This window comes from Rhodnius prolixus, unplaced genomic scaffold (genome assembly GCF_049639745.1).
Source record: "Rhodnius prolixus isolate KJV_2025 unplaced genomic scaffold, Rpr scaffold_2, whole genome shotgun sequence".
Lineage (NCBI taxonomy): Eukaryota > Metazoa > Arthropoda > Insecta > Hemiptera > Reduviidae > Rhodnius > Rhodnius prolixus.
The window spans coordinates 10,866,323-10,892,280 of NW_027411592.1; the positions used below are offsets into that span (position 1 = coordinate 10,866,323).

The window sequence follows — 25,958 nt, forward strand, 5'->3', positions numbered from 1 at the left end:
GTAGTAAGAAAATTATTGGACACACGAAGTGTACAATTGGTGTGTGTATTGTGTTAAGTGAAGCATAAAACATAAACCTTGGATAGCAATGCCATCTCTAAGCGAGGCGTGGAACTTGTCCAGGTTGCACTAGTATGATGGATCTAATTAGCAAGTGATTAGAATATAATGAGTGGAATATTTAAATTGAAACTAATGCATGATAAGACAGAATTGAAATAAAAAAAAAAGTATCTAATTCTTGCTTTCTAGCGCCAACTGTCTAAAGCAAGCAATTATTTATTATAAAATCCTGTTATATAAAAGTTTAAACTGTGTTCAGTTGAGCCAGAAAGGCTGGTAAATCGCGGGTAGCCCTGAGTCTCTTCTGAGAGTCCCTCTCCTGAGTCCTGAGTGAGATAATAAGTTTTAATTCTACATTACTCCTTGTGCAAACTAATTAAGCTACTGTTTTATTTAACTTTAAATACTTTGCAAGTCTAAATAATCAGTCTGTATGATATTCTGTTGTAACAATAAACACTAATTGGCCTAATTTAAGGCTCACTCTATCTCTCTGGCCTCATTCGCTTTCAATAACATTCAGCTCTACTTAAGGCTCTATTGTTCTACAAAATCTGTTCAATACTAAAATTATTTTAACTTTTCTAAAATTGTACTTCAAAATTGCGTTCTAAATATACTAAGACAGCAATCACTAATTGGAGATCTGATCCAGTCCTGAGTTCTTTTTGTCTGTTTGATGGAAATTTGATGAGAGCCAATGGTAGCCCTTCTGAGGCTGAGGTTCCCTTCAAGATTGCTGAAGAATGATCTACTTTCCACTGCCCTAAGCGACCCATAAAGGTAGAAGACTCGGTCTAAATCAATTTAATTCCTAACCAAGCCTTTATGAAGAAGTTAAGCAGGATCATTTTAAGTTTTAGATAAGCAAAGAACTCAAATATATTTACATACCAGAGTGTTTATTTTGATTAAATACGAAACTATCTGTGACAGTGTTACGTTAAATTTATAGCCATTTTCCTGACGGACTTATAGCAAATTCGTACAACAAAGCTGTTCATTTATTTAAAAATTCCACTATAAAATTTAGAATGTGTCTGTCAACTTCATCAATAAAACATTAAATCGCCCAGATTGGTTTATCACTGGTTATAACTTGCTACTAAATATTCATAAACATGATTTACAGGTCAAATTTGGTCCCTACTGTTTTCAATGCAATTCTTAGAGAATATTCAAAAGTGAATCATTTACGATTGCAGTTTTTAAGTTTTGTAGAAAAAGCTTTGATTATTTACATTTTTCCATCAGAATTCAATCGATCTACATATCTAGTTTCTTCAATGCTTCAATCAAATTCCTCCAAATTGAAGTTTACAAATAGTTTCCAATTGTAATAATAAGAATCGTTCGAAGAAGCCATCTTTTGATCATTCTCTGTCAGACAGTCAAATCTATTGTAGTTCTAGGCGCCATTTTCATACAGGAGCCATTAATCCTAGCCCAGTTATTTCCCTTCTATATTCAGGGCATAGTGCATCCGACGGCAGCTTTTCTCTTGACCAGTACACGCATCTACTCTACATTACTCTACATCAGCTGTAAACAACTTGCGGCCCATAGGTCACCTGGGGTCTGCCACTAAATTTCCTTAGACTAAATAGTCCAACAGGAGAAACTAAATTGGATTTCAATTACCCTAAAACATTCTTATTTCTTTATTTTCAATCTTCCTTGTTTCAGATTCTCGAAATCAATTATTTTTGAAGAGATCAAAGATCTGAGTGACGAGCTTGTTTGGCTGTTTTTTGTTTTTGCTTTTTTTTCCTACTTACATCCCAAATGTTACCCTAAGGGCTTGCCCTTATTTATTTGTATCTGAGGTAACTTTTCTTATCATTATTTGTTAATTTTATAGGTCATTGGTGTCCAGAGTTTTGTCAGAACACTGCCATTATTCCGGACAGTATTTTCTAGTTACGGACAAGTCCATAAACCGACAGTGAGCTGAAAAAGGCTCCTAGAAAAAGGAAAATTTTAGGATTTTCATTACTATTTTACATTATTGCATTTTTACTTCCATTTTTTACTGCCTTAGGCGCTCAGTGCAGACTCAGGCCTGTACCCCATAAAGACAGGCGTTTTATCCGTTTTACCTATAGTTTTATTACTGTGAGGTAAACAATAGGTTGGTATTTATCTATGGTCCGGCGGATCACCGTCGAAGGCTGCCTCCCAGACTATATCTTGCCCTATACTTCTCGTTCCAAAGCAGCAATCCACAGATCTATTCTAAACTTCCTAATAACCTGATCCTCCTTTTTAAACCCAATGGTCAAAAATTAAAAAAAAACATTTCAACATACAGTTGTTCTAAATTATAAATATGATTTAAATATCCATTCATATTTATGTAAGGCCAAGTGTTCCTCAAGATATCTTGAATGACTTGATTTGCTGGTGATATTTTTGTAGCTTGAAACATTGACTTAATTAAACAATAAGTTTCAAATTTCTCTTTAAATAGATAACGTAAATTTGGTACCTTTTATAAATTTTAACATTATAAATGATGTATTGATTGTTCTGGCTGACACGTGATCTCTTTCAGAGGGTGAGTAGATACTGTATAATAAACATCATTTATTACCGTAGCAACATTAAACATAGTACAAAAATACCTGTGTATAATATTTTTTTTTGTATATAATATAGAATTATATTTTGTACACAGTGCAGGAGATTAATAACGTGATGTGCATAAAATGAGAATTCCATTGAAAGATTTTAATGCAGTGAAAAATTAAATAATTACAATCCTTTTTTAGGAAATTAATATCAGCGACATATTACACATTTCATTTTATCAAGTAATGTTTGGGATATAATATTTATTCACTAATAATGTTTTTGCAGAGCTTGCTATCATTTAAGGTAATAATTTAGCTTTGAAAGCCCTTTTTTTGACAGCAACCTCGTTTTAAATTAAAAATTAACTTTTGTTATTGCTTTGAATTTTCTTAAGTAGTTTTTTCTTCTTAAATAGAATACGGAAGAACTTTTTAAAATTTAATTTTTACCGGAAATATAGTTTTTTCCCTTTGACTTCAACAAAGAATCTAAAAAAGAAATAAACGGCAGGAAATTGAAGCTTCATCAATTTTCGATTGCAATAAAAGGAGTGCTTTTACTGCTTCATCACTGATAGTATTCAACGACTAAAAACAGAGCCATTCTAATTTATTGTTTACTACCACCATCAGTAAAGATAAAGATTCAACCTGGATCTATTATTATCAACATTATTATCAATGAAAAAACTTCAAAGTCAAACGACCATCGCTAACTAGCTAATTTAGAGAGAAACCTGAAAGCTTGTTCTAATGATCCATCAGCGCTTAACCAATTCATTTTGCCTAAACTTTAAGCAAACAATTGATCAATTCAAATTTCAAAAAAGAACCAGAAGTTATTAATGCTTAAAAGTTTTGAATTATTTTTAAAAAGTTTAATTCGTTTCTAAACATTTTAGCCCATATCAGGATTTCCTGCATTACCAAGTCGTTATATAATTAGTTTTTTTTTAAATGTAACTTTAAAAGGTAGCGGAAATGAACTAATATACCACCAAATGAATATATCACCATACACCTTCCAAATAACTTACTTCTTCGCTTAAACACTACTTTTTTAAATTACACCATTATAAATATTGCTTTAAGCTTTCGTTATCGTACACCAACTTCACCTTGTAAAATTAAAACATCTAATTCCTGTTTTAGTAATTTTCCAATTTCTTTTTACTCCCGGAAAGACTCTGTTTTGGATTGCTAATTATATCCGTTAGAGCACTGTTTTCTTTCATTCACGGAGGTTTCGGATTCTTCAAAGTGTTCTTGATTGGGTATTAGTCCTCCTTATTCCTACACACATCTTCCTGATGGAGTGTTTCCAGCGCAATAAATGAATTCGACACTTGAACTTAACCCTTGTATTACTCCATTTTAAATTAATCAGCCACATTGGCTTTTTAAATATTTCTAGACTTCTTAAATCCTGTAATATGAACAAAAATGGATACTACAAACTAATATTACGAGTTCGCTTACAACTGGAAGAATCACAGTAAAAGAAAGCCGAGTGATCGTTTCACAGCGAATTTCTTGCCTTGAAAACTTAAAATTTAATTAAAGTAAATTAATTGACGCAGAATTAGTTGTGGAATGTTATTGTTTAGGAACCCTTGTGTCTACCGCATGGTGTTGTGTTGTTGTTGTTATTGTGTATGAGCAACATATATTATTGTGTTGCTCTAATTAGTTCCTGAACAAACTCACACTAACATAAGTGTGACATGATTATTCAGTGCGGTGATCATGATCCTATTGTTTGTAATATTGATCCTTTTTGTCTCTTTATTCATGCACATTAAGTCGTTTATGGCCGACAAGGTCTCTTATAACTGTAGATTATTGCACAAATTTTGTTTCGCACTTCATTAATGACTATTGTTGTTAACTACTGCTCTTCTTCTACATTTTCAAGACCAAATAACAAGTTACTTTGGCCAAAACGACGGGACTTCCTTCAGCTGTGTAGTGACTATAATTAAACACAATTAATCCCTCTTCCAAAGAAATCCCTGACCAATATGATCGTTATTAGGTCTTACAAGGAGAAACTAAGCCACTGATTTCCGGTTTGAAAGTTTTAGTATTTCAGCTGAAACTTAAGGAGGCAAAACAGAATACCAAGTTGAAACATTTTGGGATTTAAAGTTTTTTAATGGTTTTTATAGTTAAGCTCTCCGCCTGACCGAATAGGCGTTCACATTGAAAATTGTCATTTAAGTAATTTTACTGCATTAAATTGTTATTAATATCAGGTTTTCACATAAAAGGGATCGAGCTTTACGAAAGGTGAGTGTTCCGTATCAATGTTAATATGTAATGGAAAAACTTCTTATCATATTAGTAAGTAGTAAAGTAATCGCCTATTTTTTCAGGCGAGGCTTAACGTCCAACTACCAATTAGGTGTCGTGGACGGAGGCGACTAGCAAACATGCTTTACTGTAAATTTCTTTGATTAACCATTAAATAAAATCCAAGGCCTAAGAACGGGAATCGAACCCAGTACCACAATACATATTAGCTTCGCAGGTCTCGCCTCTAACCGCTCGGCTACCGTGGCGCCCTTCTTATCATATTATTTTCTATCAATTTGAGTGATTAACTGTTGTACAGAACTTAATCTGAAAATTGTAATTTAATTAATTAGAAAAAACAGCTGTGACATTGTGGATTAAAAATTTTGTGGTTAAAGAATATAATGGTTACATTTCTGGTTTCCAAGTTACCATTTCGGAATTCAATGTCACAAACATTCAACTTGAATGATTCAAGTGTGTTTAGACTTTCTTTTCATAAAAGAGAAATTTTGTAAGTGCGTTTGCAGCGGATATTTAATTTTGATATTCTGGCTGTTAATACAGTTATTAAAAGAACTTGATCGAATATTTTTATAATAATATAATGATTCTATTTATTTCCTTTTGCTGTTTTATTAAATATTTTTCCTTGAAATAAATGTTGGGCTAATGGTAACGGGAATAAAAAGATATAAAATTGGCAACTGCGTATCTAATCTTAATTAAATTCTAACCTAATCAAATAACAATCCGGTTTACGTAATTTTCTGAGAACCTTGTTCGGAGGAGAGCAGGAAAGCGGTTTGAATCGGTCACTCTACTTGTGAACTTGACAGGGCTGTTGAACCGGTTAATAGTCATCACGCACTGAGTGTATGTTGCGCAAACTTTGCCGAACTACTTAATGGTTACCTCACTCTCATTCGCTTCTACACAGGCACGCAGTTACAGAAAGTGCGTAACACACTCTCCAATCTTGGAATTATAGATCTGTTCTTACTTAGCTGTTCACATGTTTGGCTGGTACGGCAGCTGACGGTTAAATCCAGCTGTATGTTAACTCTAGTTCATCTTTTTATTAATCTATGGTAAGAAAGATTGTTGTTAATTATGGCCGTATTGAGGTTACAATCGAATTGAACTTAAAGCAGAACAATAAGGCCTTTAAAAATACTGCAACTGAATACTATATTAACACTATACTAGGCTTACAGTTTCATCAAAGGTAATATTAACAATCACGAGGTTCGAGCGACTTCTCTCTTTGTAGGCAACTTCTTGCAGAAATAACCCATCTAAAAACAGATGGACTCCATTCTATCACTCTAACCCATATTATTATAAATTAAAACAGAGATTGATTAAGTACAATCACGGTTTCAAAGCCAATGATATTGTCGGTTTTATTTCAAGAACAAAATAAGTGCGTCAATTTCTATGATTCATTCAGGATTGAAGGAATTTTTAGAGCTAAAAAAAAAAAAAAGCATATAATACAGGCAACCCCAAAAATTTGCATTTCTTTCCTAAAGTACCAAAGGAAAAAAATCAGAGACAAATTTTACATTCAACGGAGGCGACTGCCAAACATACTTTACTATAAATTTAACCATTAACTATTAGACGAAATCCCAATACAATACCACAATACAATTTATCTCTTTACATGCCTCATTTCTAATCGCTCGGCTATCGTGACACTTCGTATATTTTCGAAATCTTAGTCCTGGATGATGGCTTTATCCTCTACTTATTTTAAAATCTACAGAATTTAAATTCAACTATCAGTTTCATTAAAACTTACCTGTAAAAAGTAATGTAACAGCTCTAACTTGCCAGATTGTAGCGTCTATTCATCTACATTATAGAACAGCTTTTGACGTGAATACGTCTTTAAATTTGAATCATATGGTGGCAATCCAAAAAATCTAATGATAACAAAATCGGGGGATACAGTTTGGCATTATAGTTTCGAATCTATCGTCTACATCCAAAATTAAATTAGACCACTGGATAGCTAAAGGATCAAAGAATTACATCGCGCGCGGTGGAGGGGGAAGCGCCGCCATTTTGAGATAATTTTGCTGCGTATCGAGATTTGCAATTTGTATAACTTTTGACTCGGAGAAGATACGATGTTCGTTTTAGTTTTAATCGTCAGCTGTCGTCACAATCTATCGATTGTATATAAAACATTAGTGTAAAATAGTGACAGTGAATAAAATAAAGGTGTTAGAATAAAAATATATTATCAAAAATATATAATGTCGGCCTTTACGCGTCGAAAAGCCAAATACAGAGATTGTATACGGTTGGAAAGGGCTTCTCAAGAACAATCGAATGGTAAAAGTCGCAAAGCCGGTGGAGTGGCCATATATCGCAACATCAATAGCTTCACTGATTGTAATAGAGTTAACATTGACATTTCGGAAATTTATTTGGAAATGAAAGACGCAAACGCTGGCGATGTCTGTCTAGTAAACGAAAAAGGCCAATGGCATCTTCAAATTAGTATTCGGGTGTGTGTATATCCATCCGGGAACAGCGTTAGCAGAAATTAAACTCTTTATGTTACGATCGTTGTTAAAATATTTCAAAATCATCTCTAAAATTATACCCGATTACTAGCCTGATCTTACTACACCAATTATGATAGTTGGAGACTTTAATGTTGATGTCTCACAAAACCGCTCATTGTCCGACTTCATGCTCAGCGAGTTCAATTTGTCTAATATTGAAACTTCTCCAACAACGTTAGGTAATACCTATATTGATTTAACGTTTACCTGAAATCTCGATGTATCTTGTATGCCATTTGTGTCGTACTTTTCGTATCACAGACCTATAATTAATAAAGTTATATTGTAACACAGTAATTATTTGTTTCCTTGATTTCATCCTAAATACATAAATAAAAATATTTTATATAAAAAATATAACCCGTCACGTAAACGTATTCACGTACAACACACGGCCGTGTCCATGACACAGCCATAGTATTATTTGGATTTAAAATAATATACTTATGGTAGTTGATTTATGTCAGAACATTAAAAATTAATTACACAGCTTCAACAGTGTTAAGAAATAGTTAACAGTAATTTGTATAACTCCTCTTATAGCAAACTATTGCCAGCTAACTTTCTGCACAACATAAAAGAGAAAAGATCTATGACTTTCAAATATTGGGCTTAATTGCAAAATCGTTAATAAAACACAGACAAAAAAAACCTTTTAGTAGCTTCACAGTATCTTCGACAAGAAAATAATTTATAAGATTTACCTCATGGAAACAGGTTTGCATTTACTAAAAACAAGAAATTATTCTCGAAACTGGTCTGTTTAACATTTAAAAAAAAAAAAAAAAATCACGTGATGAAATTTGTGCCTAAGACAAGTAGTATACTTGTTTATATGTTTATCTCATTAAATTTATGTTTTTTAAGGGGGGTTCTCCTTGAGGGGCTAATGACCGCTGGATCAAAAAACCACTAATTTAGCTCCAAAATTTTGCAGTTGCAAAAATTGTGTTTTCAAACTCCTTTTTTTAAATTCAGTTTTTATAATTAAAAAAAACATTTAGCATGATAACCTAACCTAAATACAATGTTTTTTGTTTATGATAATACAATGGTTTGTTTATTTCATCTTAATTGGTCTTATGTTTCGTACAAGTCAGCCATTACTTATTCATTGGTCAGTGTTTTAGTAGCGGCTGGTCTGTCTGTATCGTAGATCCTGGCCTCCACCAGTAAAAGTTGCTGGGATGCTCTCCTCTTTCACCGTCTAATCCCAGTCCATCTTCCAGATCTTGTAACCACCGCAACTTGGATATTGTTCGTGGCCATCTGTCAGCAGAATCACCCTCACATTCGCTTGAATCCAGGCTAATTAAAGTCTACACATTCTAGAATTCCGATAGTTCATAATCCGTGGATTAATACGTAAATCCGTTCAGTTTATTCTTGCTAAGGTTATCTTAAAATGAAGATTTCTTTATGTTTCTGTCCAAACTTGGAAAACTGGAGACAGTTATTACTGGAGGCAGTAGAGTTCTTTTTTTTTTTTACGAACCCCTTTTGCCAGAAAATCTTCTAAATTTTTAGTGAGCCGTCGTTCACTGACAACAAGCACAGTTCTTCCGCCAACACCCATGCAAGCATCCTGCGCATTCCTCATGAGGAAACATCAAAGGAATAATGAAGGAGGGTAGAGGATTGTCTGAGACCACAAATCATGGGTTTCTGGTCGCTTTTCAAGTGGTATCCAAAGGGTAATATAGTTATTACCCAAAACTATATGTCTACAAAAGATAGTTACGCTAATAAAGGTAGATCTAATTAAATTTTATCCTAATAGGACGTTGCCCTTAGTAAAACGTTTTCGTGAAAGGTCAACACTTAAAGTGGTACACGCCCTCTTTATAATTAAATTTTATGTAACAAGCAAACTCATATCGGTGGCCATAAGATTTAGTTAACGATGTAAAGCAATACAAGCTTTATAATCCTTGAAGAGAACTTTTACGTTCATATTTTGTAATGTTGGCAGACCTGGATAGAAAGAAATTAAATCAGAAGTTTTTGTTCTATCAATAAAAATTGACTTACCAGAAAAAAACAACAGCGAACTGCCACTGAGAAAAAAATAATAAAGAAATAAACGCGATAAAAGTGAAATAGGACCCAGAGTAGCGAGAGCCGGGGGAGCCTGGATTAATATCGCAAGTGTTGGGCGCCAGAGATCGTTAGTATCAGCCAGAGACCAACAGGAAAAAATATCTCTGAATGGCTAATATTAACGCAGGGTTCGCAGCCGTGGAGCATTGACCGACCCCGCCATACCATCATCACATGTGTGTAGTATTACGAGAGTGCCTCACACATAAACCAGTTGTGTTGTGCTTGGCTTGTTCCACAGAGACGCTGCTGATTGTGCCACCATTTTCAATTTGTAATCTCACCTTGAAAACTAGTTGTAGGACCGACTGTCAAGGCCAGTGAGTGCTCGCTCTCCGCGGACTTGGTGGCCAACGCTCACCCCTCACCGCCAAGTATACACATGCTCCAATTTCTTCCTGTTTACTCGTTCCGCGCATGCAGACTCCACCCTCTGCGTCATTATTGCGCACTATCAATAAAAACATATTTTATTAGTTATTAAAATTGTTATAAAAAATTTCCTTGTTATTTCTGATTAATGTTTGCTTGATGACGTAATCAATTTACAATATTTGTTAACTAATTTCTCGATAGGAAAAAGTTTTATGTTTTATTACGTCAAACAACTAAAGCTTTTATCGTTGATTTTAACCGTCATGGTAACAGTTGAGTATCGTGCAGATTTTAGATTTCGTTCTTTGACCAGAAATATCCATTTTGAAATGCTATGACTACTAAAAAGAGGTCTGTGGAGTGACATATGCTGACGTAAGACAGAAGTGGTGAGAATTTGTTTATACTCTTGTTTCTCACGTGCTCTGTTGTAAGTAATGATTATTGCATCGTCTCTAATTTCCATTTAAATAATTGAAATATAAGCATACAACAAAGATGAAATACTAGATAATGAAATGAAAATTAAGTCATCACTAATCGCAGCAAAAATCTTTCATACTATTTCTTTTACTATTTATGGTTATTTTTATGAAACGAACAAACTGGCGCACCAACTCTCTTGAGAAAAGTTGTAGTTTGAAGACTGGCCATCTCATTCCTGCAGTTACCGTTTTTTGCATCATGAAGTTCAGCAGCTGAAGATGATGTACACCATGTGTAGGCTGTTCACAGAAGCAAAGCACGCTGTCTCAATCAGCCCAGATTTATGGATGTGCTTCCCAATTACCACTTAGTGTTTTGCCCACATCCCCAAGACAAATACTCTGTTCTTTTTTTGGGGGGGGGGGGCGATCGAGGATATCTATTCCTTAGTGATGCTTCCTTTAGTGGTCCCTCTCAAATATTCTACCCACCACAGATAACAAGCTTGCACTTTTTCCACTTTCGTAGAGCTCTGACGGGCGACGAGCTGAGAGCAGTTCTCCTTTCCCAGCAACATTTCGCGCTCGTTCCCTTCATTTCCTTTGCTGTACCCTTACCCATGAGTGTTGCATGTATTGGGTTGTGTATAACTGTGTGAATATTGGGTTCCCACACGGAGATTTAGGCTTCAAATCCCTCAGATTTTCTGTTTACAGCTCTCAGAAAAAATGGAGGCCAACTGTGCATTGAAAAAGCTCAGAACGCCAATAACCTCGGATGTTGGCACGCCTTAAATTAAGAAATAAATAAAAATAAAAGAGACAAAATATGATGTTGATTAATGTGGTTTTTGATGAAACATGTTGATTAATGTAAAAATGTTTGCATCTTCGTTTGTTTGTACATTTTTTGGTTAAAATCTGTTGGTATTTCATTTTTTCAGGTTAACTTGAAGTCCGCTTCTAGTCATTGAATGGACCAGAAACAGATATAAGGTAATTTTTATTATGATTATTATTTTTTTTTAATTTTTCGAAATAATTATATTTCAATTTTTACAAATCAATTGCAGCATAACCAGATGTTGTGCAAATCTGCCATTAAATACGTGTTGTTAGTGGAATTATTGCAAGGTAAGTGAATAAAGAACAGTATAATGGGTTCAAACGCTGGTATCTTCTTACCAATAGAATCTTTATTTAATAATAACAAATATATACAAATTTGGCCTTTAACTAATCAAGAATTTAAAGCTTGATTGCTGGATATCTAGTAAATGGGTTTACATATAAATGTATGTTGCCAGTTAATATCAAAGTTACCAAAGCAAAAAAAAAAAGCTTTGTCCATAATACTTCTGAAAAGCTTTCTCGTTACTAACTTACACTAACTGACATTTATTGAAGTACTTTGTTGTACTCTAACTTTGCCTTTTTATTTGCATCTACTAATATCCTTGGTAACTAGCTTGAAACTTTAACCATAGTTTCCTTTAAAAGTATCATAAAATTCCTCAGTACAAATTATGGCGCTGTGTATGCTCATTGTATGTGAAAATACAATATATTGTAAAAAATATAACCTTTTTTCATTAATACATTAGCCTGAGTTAAAATTAGCAGACTTTTAAATTTATTTTGCTTTTAATTAAAATTTAGATCATATACTGTGACTAAATTTATTAATTCTTTTATAGTTTATTTTTATTTTTAGATGAACTATATAAATTTTATTGATTTTATTGTTATTTCACTAAATTTAAAGATAAAAAAGTAATAAAACGTTTAAAAATCAACTTATGAATTAAATTATAAATACAATTTTGGTTTTCAGATCGGTTCAGATTGGCTTTTACGAAAGTTGTGTATACGCATGATAATTATAGAACAATTCCGAAGAGATCGTGGAGGCCAGTCAGTTTGATGTTTTTGGGAAGAGAAAAATAACAGCAAATGGAGCAAGTGTCGTCAGTCTAAAACAAATGACGGCTGGAATTGGCGCTTAGAGTTGGCTTTTCTTATTATAAAATCCTAAATCTTCAAGCTTTTCCCATTAGTTCTTCCAAACTCTTAAATCTGATTAAACAGACTTTGGACTTTTATTGGTGTACTAATCGTTGCTATCGAAGTTTTTTAAGCGATGGAACCTCAATGGAAACCATGTAGTAAATACTATCTAGACCTTTCTGGAAGGATATCAGCTAAATACTATCTTCAATATAAATAACATTTTCAATTCCACAAGGATCAGTGAACTTGAAAAATGTTTCTGTTTATCGTCAACAGTATAGGGTCAGGAGAGTGGGCGGGCCGTGAATGCCAGAAACTTGCTAGAAGTAAGGAATTGAAAGGTTGCTGCAACTGGCGGAAGCGGATTGAGGATGCAGTAATGGGCTGTAGCGCCAATAATAGTAGTAGTAGTAGTAATCAACAATGTAGATTCGATCGATGTAATCCTGATTGCTGGATTTGGAGAAGACAGCGAGCCAAAGAGATGAGAGTTTAACAATTTTACTCTGAAGACTCTGAACAGATTGGTAGCTACAAAGAGCGCAATTTCTTCTGCCAGCAAGTGGAGAATGAGGTTAGAAAAAAGAGGTGAAAGTGGTCTGAAAGAATGAAGTTAGAATCCTAACTGTGCGTAGCAGTTTCAGCAAAACTAATTATCTGGCGCAGGAACCACTGCTTTTAATAGACTCCTTCTGAAGAAACTGTAAGACAGAATTGATCGAGTAGCGAGAAAAGATGTACCGAACTTAATTTAAACGGGGTACGTGCCGTTTAGATCATAAACAAACCCTATTTTTAGTGGAGAAGAAACTACCCATTTATCTTGTGACTGTTGGGTTGTGAGGAGTTTTGTTGCAAGGCCTTCACTTATAATCAAAGATGAATAATAATAATAAAAAATAGGTTTGGTCAATAGACTAGTATGTAGGAACTGAATACTGTTGTCGACATGTATCTCTACCAGAAAGAGATTCCTCCAAGGTAACTAGATAGGTTTTTTGACTTCTGACATGCTGCAGAAATTAGAACCCACATTTTATCGTGGGATGATTGTAATATTAGAATTTAAAAATTTTCTGACGACTTTATCAAGCGCTATTACATTCTTCTCGGACATTATTCTTGTCTTGTTCCACTTTTAGTTCTTTTTGTATTTGGCCTAGGCTTTTACCAGCAGTTTCTTTTAAAATTATAGACAGTGCAATTGTACCAACAAGTGACACGAAAGCAAATATTATATAATTGAAATATGTGCCAATCTCTTCGGAAACATTTTCATATAATTTAACATTTAGAAATGCTGCAAAAGAAGATATCGTCTGGGCAAACGCCCCGCCGATCGATCTAGTTCTTGACGGGAAATATTCTGCTTGCAAGGTTTGCACTAACGGACCAATGCCAATGTTAGCCATCACACAGAAGCTGATCATTGACAATATATAGATCCAACTATATCTAGCCAGACAGATGTCAGTAAATTGATCAATGTATTGATAGATTGCTATAAAAGTACAGAACACTGTGCAACCAGCCGTGGAAGATATGAGTAGAGGACGTCTGCCTATGATGTCTGATAAGAATGCTGATATGAAGGAGGTTACAACTAGTACCACTCCTAAGATTACCGTCATCACGTTGTAAGGTATATCATGTGTGGCTTCGGCCAAAGTTTGGGAGGCGTATATTGTTAGCGCTGTCATTCCGTTCATGAATTTAATCAAACAAACCAACAAAACTATGAATAGTGATTTTCTGTCATTTCTAGTGGCTATGAGATCTTTCCAGCCTCCCTTCTGTTTCATATCTTCCTCCACGGAGTATCTAATAGAGTTGAACTCCTTTTCCACATTACTTCCACCTCTAAGCCAATTCAATGACTTTCGAGCGCTCTCTGTTCTATTTACCATTAGCAAATAATACGGTGACTCTGGCATCGAACAAAAAGTGATCAGAAATAGTATCGGCAAACTGGCTAACGTAAAAGCATAAGTATTATAACTGAGATAAGGTCCAGTGCAATATGCTATCAAAGTGCCGGCAAAATATAATGTTTGAAATTGGCCACTTAGAGTTCCTCTAATTCTGGGCTCAGATGTTTCAGCGATGTACATGGGAGCCACGACAAACCCAACGCCCATGGCTACACCCTGCAGAAATCTGACTAGATACAATACTACCAAGGATCTTGTGAATATAATTAAAGCCCAGGCTAGCAGTATCAAAGGGCCTGTTGACAGCAATAACTTCTTTCTTCCAAATCTGAAACAAATTAAGAGAAATAACTTTAGATTGTTTGAAAATCTCTGGATGCATCTCATACTTTAGTTTGAAAAAGTTAGCAATGATGTGACCTTCGATCTTTTAAATCTGATTTAGTTTATTTGATCTTCATAATGAAGATCTAAATTTGTGCTTCTTCTTCACTCTAATTAGAAAACTTAATTAAAAAAAAGGGAAACATTGCTTGGTGGTGACTGGACATTAAAAACTGGAGCTTATTATTTTCTTGATACGAGCTAAGAAAAAAGAGTTTTTGGGAAAAAAGAAAAATAATAGTACACCTATTTTGTTAAAAACAAACCTTACACCGGAAATAGAGATATTTTTCACATCACAGGTTAAATTTTTACCAGAGGAAGCCTTAATTTCTGTGTTAGGATCATCATTGAAAGAATTAGGCTAAGAAAATTCTTCTTTACATTTCTTTAAACGGACATAAAGATGAAATAACTTGAATCATTTTTGAAGATTAAACTACAGTATTTACCTGTCAGCGAGGATTCCTACAGGAATTGTGGACACAAACATTCCAACTTCAATAAAAGAAGCTAGCCACGATCTTTGGGTGGATGTCATCAGAACTGGACTGTCCGGCCGAACAAGTGTCACCATCAGAGGTGTTATCCACATGAAACATGTTCCTATCATCGTCAAACATAGTGAACCTATAACATAAAAACAGTTAAAAATATATAGTTTTCAACACTTCAAGTATTTGCTTTTATAAGCTAAAGTTTTTATAGTATGATGAATTTTCATTCAAATAAAATTAATTTTCTCCTAAAAATGTCTGAAATTATTTTAATCATTTCATATAATTTTTTTCTTTTTATCATTTTATATAACTCCTTAAAAAAAATTAGCTGGCAATAGTTTGCTATAAGAGGAGTTATATAAATAACTGTTAACTATTTCTTAACACTGTTGAAGCTGTGTAATTAATTTTTAATGTTCTGACATAAATCAAATACATAAGTATATGATTTTAAATCCAAAAAGCTGTTCTATAATGTAGATGAATAGACGCTACAATCTGGCGAGTTAGAGCTGTTACATTACTTTTTACAGGTAAGTTTTAATGAAACTGATAGTTGAATTTAAATTCTGTAGATTTTAAAATAAGTAGAGGATAAAGCCATCATCCAGGACTAAGATTTCGAAAGTAAACGAAGTGTCACGATAGCCGAGCGATCAGAGATGAGGCATGTAAAGATAAATTGTATTGTGGTACTGGATTTCGTCTAATAGTTAATGGTTAAATTTACAGTAAAGTACGTTTGGTAGTCGCCTCCGTTGAATGTAAAATTTGTCTTTGATTTTTTCCTTTATTACTTTATGAAAAGAATAAAAATTTTTGGGGTTGCCTGTACTATCACGCGCTTTTTTTTTTTTAGCGCTAAAAATTCCTTCAATCCTGAATGAATCATAGTTAAAACTTGACGGACTCATTTTGTTCTTGAAATAAAACCAACAATATTATTGACTTTCAAACCCATTTGATTGTACTTAATCAATCTCTGCTTTAATTTATAATATATACGGGTTAGAGTGATAGAATGGAGTCCATCTGCTATTAGATAGTTTATTTCTGCAAGAAGTTGCCTCCAAAGAGAGAAATCGCTCGAACCTCATGATTGTTAATATTACCTGTGATGAAAGTGTAAGCCTAGTATAGTGGCGAAAATTCGGTTGCAGTATTTTTAAAGGCCTTATTCTACTGCCTTAAGTTCAATTCGATTGTTTCAAAAATTATGATTTCTCTCTCTCCCTCAAAATAATTACTCGGAAAACCCAAAAATTGTGCTTTTTTTTAAACAACCTTATCAGCAAGAGTATATTTCTTTGATACAGACATCCCGGACACCCACTTACGAGTAGAGTAATGCTCTTATTTAGTATTTTTACAACTTGAACAAATCTCGAGTTAATTGAACCAAGAGACAATCCAAAATATAGCTTTGGTAGAGGTCAGCGCTTCTCAGAATCAGTGCAGATCTTTCTAATCTTAATAAAAATTGAGATCTCCTTCACTAACACCTGTGTCTGATGTCTAATTTGAAGTTTTTAAAAGTTCTCTCTGCAAATGGTACAAATTTTAAAAAAACTTCACGATACTTTTCTGATATTAACTAGCTTGTTATCCTATTTAACCATTTTCTATCTTAAGTCAAGTTTTTATTGCTTCTTAAATACCAGAAGAAGCAACTGTCCCAACAGTAACTAATGTGTGCAGCAGTTTCCACAGCTTTCGATCATCTAGCTCCTACAACTCCACTTAGGGCATGCTAACGATAAGATCTTGTCGCTTTGCCTTAGTTTTGGATGGCAAAGAAGAAAATTTTGGTTTCAGAAGAATAGCCATCCAAGTGTGAGCCAGTGAACCGAGAGAGCTTCACATCCTCAAGTATTTGTAATTATTGGTTGGAAGACTCAAGACCTACATTAAGCAGAAATTCCCGGTACCCTTTTAATTGTCCTAAGTTAGAGCTTGCACATAGCAGGATCATTTGTAGTGGGCACAATAAGTCTGTAAGAGATGGTAAGCTAGTGATTCCTGTGGGTTAGTTAAAAACCAGTCTGCTACAAATCCATGAACTACAAAGCAATATGTGGGTATTGGACGAGGGCGAATGTGTTGTTCTTATTGTTAGGCTGAGCCCTCATTAATGTAAAGATCTCTAAAGCTTCTGTTTAAACATTTTCCATTGGACCCCAGATTGTGTAAACACCAACTCTTGGTAACTGCTGTGATGTGGATAAAGTTGAATATTAAACTTGCAAAAAACTGTTTAAAAGGTCAGAAATATATAAATAGGTAACCTATCTTTATAAGGAATGTAAATGTTCTATATTAAGGTGATAACTTTATTACTTTACTAACTTTTATCACTATTTTTATCTTATCGAATTATATAATAAATACTGCTAAAAATAGTTATCATCTAGTCTATCTTTTTTTTTCTTTTGTTCAAACTTGGTACAAAACCATCTAAAGATATTTGTTTTTCTATTTTCGTCATCAAATCTTCTTTAAATAGAAATACTATATATTTCGAAATGTTTGAAATATTTATTAAAACTCACAATTTAAAATGTAAGTTACCTAGTTAAAAAAAATAAGAATTCGTCAACTATTGTTGCGATTAGAATCAACTTTAACATTGAACATTGAGAACTGAACCTTCACTGGGAAATGAAAGAAACCTTTAAGGAATTTTGGCATCCTCACAGCAACGGAATTCCAGCCTAACAAAAGGTCAAGGCCTATTTTAAATTTAGAAACGAAATTTCATTTCAAGAAAAAAAATTCAATCATCTAAGTTTGGCAACAGAAGATCTGCCATTACAGACACTCCGTTGCTTTTAATTTAATAAGTATTGATGCAATTAACGTATTCAGAGTGTCAATATTTAATGCAATCAGGGCCTATGTTTATTAAAATGCTTCAATAGTTATGGATTAATTTGTGGCCCCCCCAGGAAATGATTTCACAAAATTAAACTGAAAATGGGGATACAAACTTCAAAACATGGTGATTCTACCATCCTTGACACCAAATGGTTTTAACGGCCTATTTAAGAATGTATCCATTAACAATACGTTGGAGAAGTTTATTTTTAAATAATTAGATAAGAACTTTATTTTCTAAATTTTCTAATAAAACAAGTAAATCAAAAACTTTGGAAATTTACCTCAATAGAAAGAAATATAATGATAATAACATTAATTCTTGCCAGGAGCTTCTTACAACTCACTGTCAGTGATGGACGGTGGTGTAAGAAGAGAACATTGCTCGGAGACTTGCAGAACATATGAAGACTCCTGGCGCTGATGACCTTAGAAAGAAGTTGACTCTTATTTTTTGTAATTTTGTAAAATTATTGTATATTTTCTTTTTTTTATTTGTTCAGATATGTCCGCTATTTAACACTGTGGTGTAAATGAAAAGTTCGCTTGATATATGATGATATGAACTCATTACATATGCTGTCAGTGCAAACAGTACCAATTGTGAGACGAGCTGATATTGTGTCATGATTAAAAAAAGTTAAAGCCAAAATTATTCTTGTTTGAATTTCAGCACATTTTAAGGCAATTCAGCAAACGATTTATTCGATGTAAATTGATCCTAAAGGTTAGTTTTGAGGATCTAAATGTCCGCTGAGAGCTAAATTGTTCAAGCAAAGTATAATTATTCTTTTACTATATAAATAATTATATACACAATTATTTATAGAAAAAATATTAAGGTTATATCTTTTTTTGTAATATTGAAAGAATCATTTTATTTAATTACTTATTAAACCATTTGGTTGGATATCCGACATTCTAGACAATATCATTGTTAATCTGTCACAGCATGCTGGTTTTGTTTTTTTAATCTTATCCGTTTTCTATTAGATCATCTTCAGAAATTGATTCTATACATTTGTTCCAACAATTTCGACTTTCACTTACAAAGCTTATAACATAATGGCAGCGATTCCAGAATTTTTTTTGAGTGATCTTGGGTTGTGTAGTAGGTAAATGCTTGAAAACCACAAGGTACTAACAAGACGAAAAAGTCCATTATTCGGCACTGTGTAAGATTACTTCGGATTAGAAGGCGGAGGCGACTCCGATGATCGTAGGATTGTGATCGTATCTATCAATGGGAAGTCTGTCGAAGGAAGATGAAGAAACAGCAGTACTATACGTATTGAATATTTTTGTAGATGTGGAAGCGAATATAACTGAGGGTTCAGCTCTTTGTAAAAGAAAAATTGGAAACTTATGTCAAATTTTTAGTTTGGAAAATTATATTTAAAATGCCAACAACAGATATTTATAACATATTTATGAGGGTTACCCTTCCTTTCTCAGGGTGCGTTATGCATACAGAATTTCAAATTTTATTTCCGTAAGGTTTTGTGGTTGTACCACAAGATGCTACACAACTGGAAATTGGATTTTCAAAGAAGTAATCAGAGTAAGTGAATATAAGATGATGCGAAGGATAAAATATTCGTACATCTCAAAATAATACGAAAATCTAAAACTTCAGTTAATTGTAAACAAAAACAAAAATGTGATTAACCACGATGAAACCAAACTAGAAAAATCTGTATGCTTACAACTGAGTGATGCCAGCCATTGTCTTAATGCTGTAACCATCCTCCGACCGAGCGGTAGACTAAAAGAAAAGTCAAGATGAATCTCCTATTTGATATGGCCTGAACTGTACAATTTTATCTTTACCCTATGCATATATTCTTATATAACAAAATAAACGAGGTAATTAAAAAAAACAATGAATGAAAAAGAATATAAAATTATTTAATTTAGTTATAAAAAAAGAATTAATTACCCGTTCAAAATTTTTTACTTTCATTTTACACAAACTTTTATTACAGACTATTATTATATTATTATAACTTTGACGGAATAGAGTCATTCTCAAAATTATATCAATTCATTTAGAGTGGACTTCAACAAATTCTTATTTCAAGATTATCCAGAGATTATCCTAACTTAAATCTACATTACGTTCAGCACCAATTCTTGATGTAGCATTAATAAAATATTTGAGAGAAAACGGACTGAAAGTTTATAATATGAAATTGACTATTTATTACATTTTTAATGATTGCTACTTTGTGTTGCAGAACCAATCATGTCTCCTGATTGGCGGACCTAATCTTGTTTTCACTTTCAGAGGGCCGACAAAAGACACTGTTGCAGAGATCCTTGCTTGCAAAAGATCACATCCACCAAGCCATGTTGACTAGAGGAGATGATAAAATATTGTTTACTATGTTCCTTAGACTCTTCTTTCTAAGTCAACTCCATCGCAAAACTTTTTCTCAGCACAAGAGCCTGGACTTAGAACTACCGCGAGCTGTGTTATCAGCCCGTGGAACTATTTTGATAAGCTAATTGGAAATCCTTAAGACTTATCCATCAAAAGAAATAATTCTCTTAATTACTCTTTCTCAAAAGAAACCTTTCATGGTTTACTTCTAACAAAATTAGTCCAATAATTTGCCCGCAATGGCCACATATTTCTCTCGCTGATTAACTTGAAGCAGCTCTAATAGATGTGCAACAATGCTTTGAAAAAGAGCAACACCGACAACCAAACATGTTTCTTGACCCTATCTTTAGTCTCCATAGAACCGAGACTCAATTTTGTTGAAGGTCTACTGCATACTCTAACGAGTAACGTCAGGAGTCTCTATAACCACAGCTTTTGAAATGATTGCATCATATTAGCTCCTTTCCGTTCTTGATTTTCACTTTAGGATCTCATTTTTTGCATGAACCTCGAATTTTTCCATTGCTCCTAAAAGCTAGTTCACTCATGACACCGGTTGAACTTCTTTCAATCTTGCTCTGAGCTTCCCACTTGGGACCGTCCTCCTATCATAGAAATAGTATTTCATAATATTATAATTCCTTTCATTCACTCCTGTCCTTCAATCCTTCAAATTCATTATTCTCCAGGTTCTTACAGGGATCATTCTTACGGGATGACATGTTTAAATTATCTTCTTGAAATCTCAAGTTGTAATAACTCAAGCCAACGAGCTACTTGTTCATCACATTCCTGGAGGCCTTGATCGTCCAATCTTCCGCGTCTTTCTAATTGCATACACAAGCTAATTGGTTAGCCTGGCTTCTGCTTTCCTTAAAAGTTGGTCCGATCTCTGCAACCTCATCGCTACATACTCACAAATATTGTATTAAAATTACTTCATTTTATTAATTTAGAAAACCTCTAGTACATTTATTTATTTAATATACATATATTTACAATCAGACCGGCAATCTACAATTCTACACGTGGTTTGGGTATAAATAAAAAGATTTAACAGTAATTAACTGAAATTTAGCACTTCAATGAACAGAAATTCAAATATACATATTTTAAACTAGCCTAAGAGCTGTATCTTGAATTGCAGTGACTGCAGTACCTCCTAGATAGAAATATGCATTACAAGAACATGAAAATTTCTACATTAAAAATGTTCTTTATAATGATTAAAAAAAATACTCTTTGACATTAGTAAAAATCTGATTAATTTTATGAAATGAGGGTAATCCCAATTTACTGATAAACATAATTTAATAGGTTTCCATGAAGAGGTGGAAACTAACATTATTATATTGTGCCATTGATGAGAAACACTTTAGTACGGCCAGAAAATCTAGTAAATTTTTCTTGCAAATGTTTCCAAGTAAAACTTATGGTTATAAATTATACATTATATGCAAAATTTAAAGGTAATCTTTCAGATAAATGGTCCAAATTAAATGAGTTTAGTTTTATAATAACCGAGTTTTAAATTTTCAGAAAATAGTTGGAATCATTTTGAAGAAAATTGTGCTCAATTTCATAAAATCTTAACTGATAATGTATTTCGCTAAAACCTCCATGTTGGATCCTAAAATAAAAGGGTGTAATAACTATTATACATATAAAATGCATACACAATCCATCGTAACAGCCTCTGATTTTCATTACAAAATTTACATTTTCAGTGAATTTTAAAACAGAAGTGCATGAATACACTTTTTCTACTTATTAGAACTAAGAGAAAATACAAACTTTTTGCGTTGCCACATGAAATATGATGTTAAGTAATGTGTATAATGGACGATTAAAAGAAAAAGAGATTTACCTTTTAAAAAAGCAACGTTCCGCATTATCAATAGTGTTTAAGCCATTTCCCTCTGAATCTGTGTAAGATCTCTTCCCGAAGTTTCAAGAAATACGAAACTAAAAAAGATACTGCCCGCAATTAAGATACAGCTGAAAATGAAATAATTAAAATACACGCCTACGTCATCTTCCACAACTTGGTACATTTTGATGGAGATAAATCCGAGCATTGATGAGACTAACTGGGTGAACGCTCCGCCAATAGAACGCGTTCTAGACGCAAAATATTCCGCTTGAATGGTATGTGCTAGAGTACCAAGTCCCAGATCGCCAACAATACAAAAACATATCAACGAACCAGTTAGCACCCAGGAATAAGATGATACGTCCACAGTTGTTTGATTTTCCAAATAAAAGTACAAAGCAATGATTGCGTTAAATATGCCGGCAGCAAAGGAAGATCCAATCAACAATGGTTTACGACCGATTACGTCTGAAAGAAATGCAGCCACAAATGAGGTTATCGTCAGCATAACTGCTTGAATTATGGTGATGGTATTGTAGGCAAGCATGCCTTCAGCATCTTCAGCCAGTGTTTGTGTTATGTACATTGAAATAGCAGCTTTCCCGCTCATATACTTGATTGCAGAAACCAACAAAACAATGAGCAAAGCTTTTCTATCAGTTTTAGTGGCTATCAAGTCTCTCCAGTCGGCTTTCATGCTCATATCTTCTTGGACATTAGCCTTAATCATGTTGAATTCTTTATCAACATCACAGCTACACCTCAACCAACACAATGAATGTCTGGCACGTTCAGTTTGGCCGCTCATCAAGAGATAATACGGTGATTCCGGCATCATAGCAAAAGTTACCATAAACAGAACTGGTACAACGGCCAGGCTTAATATATAAGTGTTGTAATTCAAGTACGGCCCAGTGGAATAAGCATACAAAGTGCCCAAATAGAAAAATGTCTGAAATTGTCCGCTAAGGAGACCTCTAATTCTTGGTTCAGAAATCTCAGCTATGTATATTGGAACTAGAACATAAGCTGTGCACAAAGAAAAACCTTGGCATATTCTCACGATGTAGAGAACCTCTATGGATCTGGTAGCCAGTGTCAGGATCCATGAAGTTAATACCAAAGGTCCAGCGAACAGCAGCACGGATTTCCTTCCAAATCTGGAAATAAAACAGATTATAGAAGTTTTTTTTTACTGAATTATAATGGAGTTTAAAAAAAAATAAAAAATCACCGTTTTTCAATGAAAAAAATCAATATTTTTCTATTTTTTATGAACTTTCTTTTTATTTATTTTCAAAATGTGCCAACCAGGCGCTAGTCTTAAAACTCAAATCTCATGTTGCAAAAGAATTGTAAAGCACAATAACTGTACATCTTTACTTCGGCTACTAAATAAATATAAAATTTCGTATGAGAATTCGTAAACTTTGTTGCGAATATTCTTCAAGTTGTGTGAAATATCTGTGCAAATTTGGTGAATCTACATTAGAATAATTAATTATGATTCTGCAGTCATAGACTGAGAATACATTACTGCACACATTGTTGATATGTATGCACTTTGAGTTTGTAAACATGCACCACGGTATTTTTTTGTGTGTTTATTCGTTATTATTATTTATTTATAAATACTTGATTGCAACCTATCTGCTAGTAGACCAGTCGGAATAGTAGCGAACATAGCTCCGAGTTCTATGATGGATGCCAGCCAAGAGCTGTCGCTTGAAGTCATTGGTACAGGACTTTCAGGCCCGGTTAGGGTGAGCATCAACGGTGTCATCCAGACAAAAGCTGCACCTATTGATGTGGTACAGAGTGCACCTAATGATAAAATGAAAAACGATGGAGAATTTGTATATGAAAATATTTTAACTAAAGTAATTTAAAAAAATATTTGTTTAGGATCCCACTTTAGATATCTTTTTTTGAAGAATGAGAAATATGTTTCTGCTTTTAATTCCTCTTAGATCGCCAGGTTGCCAGCGTTTACTTCAGGGTAAACCAATTTACGATGAGTCCAACAGGTGTGACCTAGAATGAAAGGTAGATCTGCAGCTGCCGGCTGTTTTTAAGACGAGCGATTTTTAGGAAGTGTCTCATGAACAATGTCTTCCAGGCTGAGGTTTATGCTGCTTTTTGATACTTTAGATGAATAGTTTACGGATCTCAAAGTTTGAAAGAGATTTTTATCTGCTCGGATAATCGGTCACTGGAACTTCTACTAAACTCTCACTCTTCAGATCTAAATTGATGCTGAAATATTATAAAGATTGGAAAAATTATGTTCCACAAAGAATGTTCATCTAAGTCCTGGTCAAATTAGGAGTTTAGGAAAATTAAGAAGCTGGTAAGTTAGTAAATTAACCTTCATCATTTTTTTCTTTTTTTGTCGCGATACAGAATATATTGTAATATATGTTCTGTATTATTCTTGTAGAATGTGGCAATCTGCAAGTGTTTAATTGCTAGGATGACTCTTATTATCAAGTGAAAGACATAAAGATGTAGTCCGAATAAGTGAGAAAAAAAAAAACCAAAGAATCAGAAAGTATATACGATAATTTTACATGCTTATCCATTTGTGCCACCTACGAAGTGTTAGAAATACTTTATTGTTAAAAGAAGTAAATTTGATAATATTTGTTACGTTGGCCAAACTGTGACGGCCTAGGCTAGCTTCGAAGATAGCAGTTTGAACAGAACTCAAAAGAGGGTGAAATCTGAATAACTTCAATTGAAGCAACGAGTTGAGAAGAATAAGCTGCAATGGCTAAGATGGTGTACCTAATGATGCCAGAACTTCGTTAAATATTAGCAACTAGAGCAGGAACCGGCTGATGATTCAAGCTCTCAGCAATGATTCGTTCTGCCGTTTGCTTAAGGCATTTTAGTCACAAATGAAATAATTAAATTCTGGTGTTGAATAGATTTCTTTCCATTCCACATTGCAACTTGATTTAGACGTTAGTTTATTGCGTAAAAACTTAGTAAAGTAAATCAAATTTCTGTTTTACGTTAACTTTAAAATAATAACAACTTACAGCTGAGTGTAGCAATCCATTGTCTAATTGAGGTAGATGGTTCCATCTTCTGTACGAAGTGTACATATCTCGTAGTGATTCAATTAGTGTTTACCTAAACAATAATCTTATCTTTATCACTTGGATTATTAAGTTATAAAAATGAGAGGAGATGTATCAGTGTAAAATTACGATGATTAAATGTTGGAATTGGATTTATACTCCATGAAAAACAGCTGTAGATTGGAAAAGAATTACAGTTTTCCATACCATACCTGGTAGCTCTCTGCAATTAGATAGATTTACCCTGTGCACTGAACAAGTAAGAGACCATGTATGTACTTTCTCTTGGTGAGTTGTGCTCAATTACAATTCTAACTCTAAATAATGTACTCCAAGTTGCCTGATGTCAACTATAACTGTTATCTGGTAAGGGTTTTTAACCTTTGACTACACTTCTCAGCAGTCAACTTTTGACTACAAGTTACAGGGAACCTTAGACTATTAGTTACAGTTAACCTTTGACTTCATTTTTTTACGATTCTTCTTCTAGCAGGAGTCTCT

General features: G+C 33.7%; 3 protein-coding genes across 11 annotated transcripts in view; 1 reads left to right on the forward strand and 2 right to left on the reverse strand.

Moving 5' to 3' along the window:
- The window catches only part of LOC141450413 (uncharacterized), a 645,025-nt gene that overhangs the window by 234,045 nt on the left and 385,022 nt on the right, over positions 1 to 25,958 (forward strand). For 8 of the 9 annotated variants that reach the window (XR_012456100.1, XR_012456102.1, XR_012456101.1 and 5 more), the window contains one exon: positions 11,358 to 11,409. The gene's annotated coding sequence lies outside the window, so the exon portion shown is untranslated. Of the gene's footprint in view, positions 1 to 11,357; positions 11,410 to 11,486; positions 11,548 to 25,958 lie in introns of all 9 variants that reach the window. The other variant, XM_074120843.1, reaches the window with a different exon arrangement.
- LOC141450411 (facilitated trehalose transporter Tret1-like) lies at positions 11,569 to 19,975 on the reverse strand. The gene is made up of 3 exons (XM_074120833.1): positions 19,819 to 19,975; positions 15,191 to 15,368; positions 11,569 to 14,682 (listed from the first exon to the last, which is right to left on the reverse strand). The coding sequence occupies exons 1-3, from the start codon at positions 19,856 to 19,858 to the stop codon at positions 13,512 to 13,514; spliced, it is 1,389 nt and encodes a 462-aa protein (XP_073976934.1). The 5' UTR covers positions 19,859 to 19,975; the 3' UTR covers positions 11,569 to 13,511.
- On the reverse strand, positions 20,037 to 25,511 carry LOC141450414 (facilitated trehalose transporter Tret1-like). The gene is made up of 3 exons (XM_074120845.1): positions 25,416 to 25,511; positions 24,018 to 24,195; positions 20,037 to 23,531 (listed from the first exon to the last, which is right to left on the reverse strand). The coding sequence occupies exons 1-3, from the start codon at positions 25,459 to 25,461 to the stop codon at positions 22,403 to 22,405; spliced, it is 1,353 nt and encodes a 450-aa protein (XP_073976946.1). The 5' UTR covers positions 25,462 to 25,511; the 3' UTR covers positions 20,037 to 22,402.

Bases quoted from the DNA above. Each gene is read 5' to 3' on its own strand.
- LOC141450411 (XM_074120833.1), bottom strand. From the start codon at position 19,858: ATGGTTACAGCATTAAGACAATGGCTGGCATCACTCAGTT. The intron at 15,369-19,818 runs GTAAGCATACAG...TTTATGTTATAG, and splicing joins ATGGCTGGCATCACTCAGTT to GTTCACTATGTTTGACGATG. The intron at 14,683-15,190 runs GTAAATACTGTA...AATTTGTTTCAG, and splicing joins GTAGGAATCCTCGCTGACAG to ATTTGGAAGAAAGAAGTTAT.
- LOC141450414 (XM_074120845.1), bottom strand. From the start codon at position 25,461: ATGGAACCATCTACCTCAATTAGACAATGGATTGCTACACTCAGCT. The intron at 24,196-25,415 runs GTAAGTTGTTAT...TTTTATCATTAG, and splicing joins ATGGATTGCTACACTCAGCT to GTGCACTCTGTACCACATCA. The intron at 23,532-24,017 runs GTTGCAATCAAG...TTTTATTTCCAG, and splicing joins ACTGGTCTACTAGCAGATAG to ATTTGGAAGGAAATCCGTGC.